At 50.6% G+C, this 5,901-nt stretch overlaps 1 protein-coding gene across 1 annotated transcript in view; it reads right to left on the bottom strand.

Moving 5' to 3' along the window:
* LOC103259623 (cytochrome P450 2F5) overlaps positions 1-5,901 on the bottom strand; it is a 13,409-nt gene that overhangs the window by 4,487 nt on the left and 3,021 nt on the right. The window contains exons 3-4 of the mRNA XM_021711890.1: positions 3,676-3,825; positions 93-325 (exon numbers count right to left, since the gene is read on the bottom strand). Coding sequence (XP_021567565.1) covers positions 93-325; positions 3,676-3,825 — 383 coding nt within the window. The remainder of the gene's footprint in view (positions 1-92; positions 326-3,675; positions 3,826-5,901) is intronic.

Below are 5,901 nucleotides of genomic sequence, written 5' to 3'. Positions count from 1 at the left end.
GTGGGAGGAGGCTGCACGTGAAGACGCAGCGGAGGGGAGTGGGCGGGGCCGTGCACCTGCGGGCGGGGTCAGAAGGGGGCTTCCCCGCCCACGGCTTCTCCTTTGGTCCCCGGCCTCTGTGGACGCCCCGCCACCCTGTCCCCTGCTGAACTCAGTCTCCTGACCTCGCCCCAGGAGCTGCTCAAGATTTGGAAGTTGGCATTGATGAGGCGGATGATGGTCTGCAGACGCTCGTCCTCGTAGTCGAAGCGGCTGCCGAAGAGCACGGAGCAGATAATGTTGGACACCGAGCGGCTCAGCATAAACGTGGGGTCGAAGGGCTCGCCTGAGGGTGGGGGTGGGGGGTGGAATGGGTCAGGGGGCGAAGCTCGTGAGGCAAATGTGCAACACGCCACCCCTCATGCGGCAGCGGCATTAACTGGCACAACATCCGAGCCCACCACGACCACGTGTCTTGCAGCACGTGACCACAGCCTGCAGCATAACAACACTCCTAAAGTATCGGGCAACGCAGTCGACGGCGCAGAACCCACCGCTTCCTGCAACAGCACATCAGTAACAATATCCAACAACAAGGGTAATCATCATAATCACACATGGCAACAAAACACCCAGCAAATACAACCACAGTGCATGGTCGCACACACAGTGACCTCGCAGCCAGCCCAGATACTCCCAAGCCACAGTAACAGTACAATGACGCATAATATCAGCAGACAGCTATGGGATCCCACAGCACAACACACAACAGTAGTACACAGCCACCCAGCAGTCAGCCCAATACACACAATGTGACATCACAGCATCAAGGCAGCAGAACAGATGACACACAATATTCAGCAACACTATGACATGGATTGGCGGCACAGCAGAGGATGGGATGCAATAATACCACATACAGCTACTTGGGGGGCTGTGGTGGAAGGATCACCTGAGGCCAGCAGGTGGAGGCTGCAGTGCCCATGAGTGTGCCACTGCAGTCCAGCCTGGGTGACAGTGAGACGCCTCAAAAAATAAAATAAAATAAAAATAAAAAGAGGGAGGCAGGAGGAACAAACTAAGAACAGGCAATGTGATGATCAAATGAGATAGAGCAAGAGAGTGAGAGAGGAGAGAGAGATTGAAAATGCTTTTTTTTTTGAGTTGGAGTCTCACTCTGTCGCCCAGACTGCAGTGCAGTGGCCGCTCCCAGCCACCGCAGCCTCGACCCACTGGGCTCCGGCGATCCTTCCACCTCAGCCTTCCGAGTAGCCGGAATTACAGGCATGCACTACCATGCCTGGCTGGTTTTTGATTTATTGTAGAGATGAGGTCTCGCCAAGTTGCCCAGGCGGGTCTCGAACCTGCGGGCTCAGGCAATCCACTCACCTCAGCCTCCCAGAGCACGGGATTATAGGCTGAGCCACCGAGCCCCGCTGAAAATGCTCTCTGTTTTGTTTTTTTTGAGTTGGAGTCTTACTCTGCCACCCAGGCTGGAGTGCAGTGGCATGCTCACGGCTACCACAGCCTCGACCTGCTGGGCTCAGGCAATCCTTCCGCCTCAGCCTTTCAAGTAGCTGGAACTATAGGCATGTGCCACTATGCCTGGCTAATTTTTGAATTTATTGTAGAGTTTAGGTTTTGCCATGTTGCCCAGGCTGGTCTCGAACATGTGAGCTCTGACAATCCTCTCACCTCCATCTCTCAAAGTGCTGGGATGACAGGAGTGAGACACCATGCCTGGCCTTTTTTTTTTTTTTAAATTTGTATCTCACTTTGTTGCCCAGGCTGGAATGCAGTGGCACAATCACAGCTCTCTGCAGCCTCAACATCCTGGGCTCAGGCGATCCTTCTACTTTAGTCTCCCGTATAGCTGGGTCTCTAGGCATGCACCACCACACCTGGCTAAGTTTTTGATTTTTTGTAGACACAAGGTCTCACTATGTTGACCAGGCTGGTCTTGAGCACTTCTAGGCTCAAGCAATCCTCTTGCTTTGGCCTCCCAAAGTGCTGGGATCACAGGTGTGAGCCACCACCTTTGGGCTTTGAAGATGGAGAACAAGGCCACAAACCAAGTGATGCAGAAAGCCTCTAGAAGTTAGAGAAGGCAAGGAAATGAATTTTTCCCTGGAGCTTCCAGAAGGAACTCAACCCTGCTGACTCATTTTTGACTTCACACCTCTAAAACTATAAGATAATGCATTTGTGTTGTTTCAAGCCACTAAGTTTGTGGAAATCTGTTACAACAGCAGTAAGTAACAAATACAAGCAGTTATTATTATTTAACTGACATCACATCATTTAGTCACTTCGGTATCACCTGCCACATTATTATTATTATTGTTTGCTGAAAGTCAGCAAGATTTGGAGATCAAGGAAGAAGGCTCTTTAGCATTCTGTGCCTTGGTTTCCTCTCCTGTTAAATGGGACTTATAATTAGACTTACTTCCTAGGTTTGGGTGTTTTTTTGTTTTGTTTGTTTGTTTGTTTTTTTGAGGTGGAGTCTCACTCTGTCGCCCAGACTGGAGTGCAGTGGCCGCTCCCGGCCACCGCAGCCTCGACCTGCTGGGCTCCGGCGATCCTTCTGCCTCAACTTCCGAGTAGCCGGAATTACAGGCGCGCGGTACCACGCCCGGCTGATTTTTTGATTTATTGTAGAGATGAGGTCTTGCTGCCCAGGCGGATCTCCAACCCACGGGCTCAGGCAATCCACTCACCTCAGCCTCCCAAAGGCGCGGGATTACAGGCTGAGCCACGGAGCCCGGCTTGGGTGCTTTTTTTCAAGGAGATAATATACACAACATTTTTGGAATAGTGCTGGCATATGGTAGGCGTCGTGTAAATGTGGATTATGGTTCTTTTAATACTTTTTAAAAATTTTTTGTAGCAACAGTCTTAGTTTGTTGCCCAGGCTGATCTTGAACTCCTGGACCCAAGCAATCCTCCCACCTCAGCCTCCCAAAGTACTAGGATTACAGGTGTAAGCCGTCATGCCCAGCCTAAATGTTGATTATTTTTGTAAAGTTTTTTTCATGGTTCAGCAACTTGTACCTGGGTTTGTGGCCCAGCTCTGCCACTTCTTGGTCATGTGACTTAACCTTTCTGGGCTTCAGCTTCCTCATCTGTAATAACACCCACTTTTGAGGGTTGCTGGAGGGTGAAACTAGTTCGCACATGTGAAGAGTTAGCATAGTGCCTGGTGTCCAGTAGGCACTTAGTACATGGACATTCTTGTGTTGACTGTGGATTTTGGGGTCAGATGATGTGGATTTAAGTCCTGACTCTTCCACTTACTGACTCTGTTACTTCAAGCCAGTTGTTCGACCTCTCTGAGTCTCCATGTCCTCATCTGCAAAATGGATTATTTCACGGCTTAAGGGGCTTATGTGTGAAAATGCGCTTGGCACAGAGCCCCACACATGGCGAGTTCTCAACAACCTCATTATCATCCACCACAACGACGCGGGCTGGGCTCAGAATACCACAGAGACAGCCCACCAGAGCCACCACCACATGACACATTCTGCCACCACACCTCAAGGACACACAGCAACCCAAGCCGATCCACCTCCAGGAGGCACCATTCGCATTGTAGATTAAGTTTTGAGTTCACACCCTGGTAACGGTACTGGGTAACTGACCACGAAATAGGATGGGTGTGAATTAGAGGTATGGATGGCATTCAAGGATCCTGACCTTCCGTTTTCCGCATCTCCGCCAGTAGGAAGCTGCCTTCCTCCAAGATCCGCTCCTCGATGCTCCTCTTTCCCATCCCAAAATTCCGTAGGATCTGGACAGAGAACCTCCTCAGGGCCTTCCACCGTTCCCCATTGGAGAAGACGATGCCTGGGGAGAACAGAGGAGGCTCAGCTCATCCCAAGCCCACTGCCATCTGAGACCCCTTTTCTTCTCTCTCTTTTTAAAAAATAGAGACGGGGCCTCGCTGTGTTGTCCAGGCTGGTCTCAAACTCCTGGCCTTAAGCAATCCTCTGACCTTGACTTCCCAAGGTGCTAGAATACCAGGTGTGAACCACCACGCCCTGCCTGAGTCTCCTTTTCTTTCCTTTTCTTTATTGAGTCAGAGTCTCACTCTGTTGCCCAGGCTGGAGTGCAGTGTCATGCTCATGGCCACCGCAGCCTTGACCTGCTGGGCTCAGGGGATCCTTCCACTTCAGTCTTCCAAGTAGCTGGAACTACAGGCGTGTACCACCACACCCAGCTAATTTTTTAATTTGTTGTAGAGATGTGGTCTTGCCAAGTTGCCGAGGCTGATCTTGAACCTGTGGGGTTCAGGCAATCCTCTCGCCTCAGCCTCTCAAGATGCTGGAATTACAGGTGCAAGCCACTGCGCCTGGCCTGAATCTCCTTTTCTGATGTTTATAGGGAGAGACTGAGTTTGGAATCTCCCTGGCTCTTTCCAATGAGCCCTCCTTGGCCCTCCGGGTTGGGTTAAGGGCTTCTTTCTAGTTTCCATGGGACCATGGGCTTCCCTTACCACAGTCCTGTCACACTACCTCTGTTTCCCCTTTAAGGACCTGATCATTCCGGGCTGCCACTGGTGATGAGGCTATCTCTTTTTTTTTGAGTTGGAGTCTCCTCTGTCGCCCAGACTGGAGTGCAGTGGCCGCTCCCGGCCACCGCAGCCTCGACCTGCTGGGCTCCGGCGATCCTTCCGCCTCAGCCTTCCGAGTAGCCGTAATTACAGACATGCGCTACCACGCCCGGCTGATTTTTTGATTTATTGTAGAGATGAGGTCTCGCTGCCCAGGTGGGTCTCGAACCCGCGGGCTCAGGCAATCCACTCACCTCAGCCTCCCAAAGGCGCGGGATTACAGGCTGAGCCACCGAGCCCGGCTGAGGCTATCTCTTTCACTGAACTGTGAGGGAAGGGTGAGGGTCTGTCTTGGTTACCACTGAGTCCAGTGCAGGGCTTGTTATACAGGAGGTGCTAGTAATTGCTTATTGATTATTGAATGCAAGAATAAGAGCGAAAAGCAAGAAAAATAAACATTAAGGCACTAGGAATCCATCCAGTAACAAGACAAACTCTGTTCTCTTCTCTCCCTGGACTCAGAGTCTTTGCACAGTCTGGTCCTTCTTCCCAGAACACCTTTCACCCTTTGCTTTCTCCTGAATACTTATATTTATCTATCAGGCATCAGCTTAGAGGACCCTACCTCCTGGAAGCCTTCCCTGGCTTCTCTCTCCCTGCCTGGGTCAGGTGCTTCCATTGGGTTCCTCCCACAGCTTCCCAGGCTTCCCCCATCCAATCCAAGTCCTGTCTGGGAAGACACAGTCTGATGATGGGCTCTGTCTCCCACTGGACAGGGCACTACAATAGGATAAGGTCTCAGATGTGTTTATCTCTGATTTATCTGTGTTTACCTCTAGGCCTAACTAGATACTAAAGAAGAAAAAAAAAACCCTATAATGTTGGCTGGGCGTGGTGGCTCATGGCTGTAATCCAAGCACTTTGGGAGGCCAAAGCAAGAGGCCAACTGGGCAACATGGCGAGACCATGTTTCCATAAAAATTATAAGGCGGGCATGGTGGTTCACACTTATAATCCCAGCACTTTGGGAGGCCGAGGTGAGAGGATTGCCTGAGCTCATGGGTTCAAGACCAGCCTGGGCAACTTGGTGAGCCCTCATCTCTACAATAAGTAAAAAAAAAACAAAAAAACCCCAAAAAACTGGGCATGGTGGCATGCGCCTGTAGTTTCAGCTATTTGGAAGGCTGAGTCGGAAGGATTGCCTAAGCCCAGCAGGTTGAGGCCATGAGCCGTGCACTCCAGCCTGGGGGACAGAGTGAGATTCTTAACTAAAACAACAATAATAATAATAATAGAAAGAAAACTCAAAAAAATCCCAAACCTATGGTGCTTTGCCTTTTTTTTTTTTTTTGAGTCAGAGTCTCACTCTG

Source organism: Carlito syrichta, unplaced genomic scaffold (assembly GCF_000164805.1).
Source record: "Carlito syrichta isolate Samal-C Ts95f unplaced genomic scaffold, Tarsius_syrichta-2.0.1 Scaffold86295, whole genome shotgun sequence".
Lineage (NCBI taxonomy): Eukaryota > Metazoa > Chordata > Mammalia > Primates > Tarsiidae > Carlito > Carlito syrichta.
This window is presented reverse-complemented; position numbering and strand designations above follow the sequence as displayed.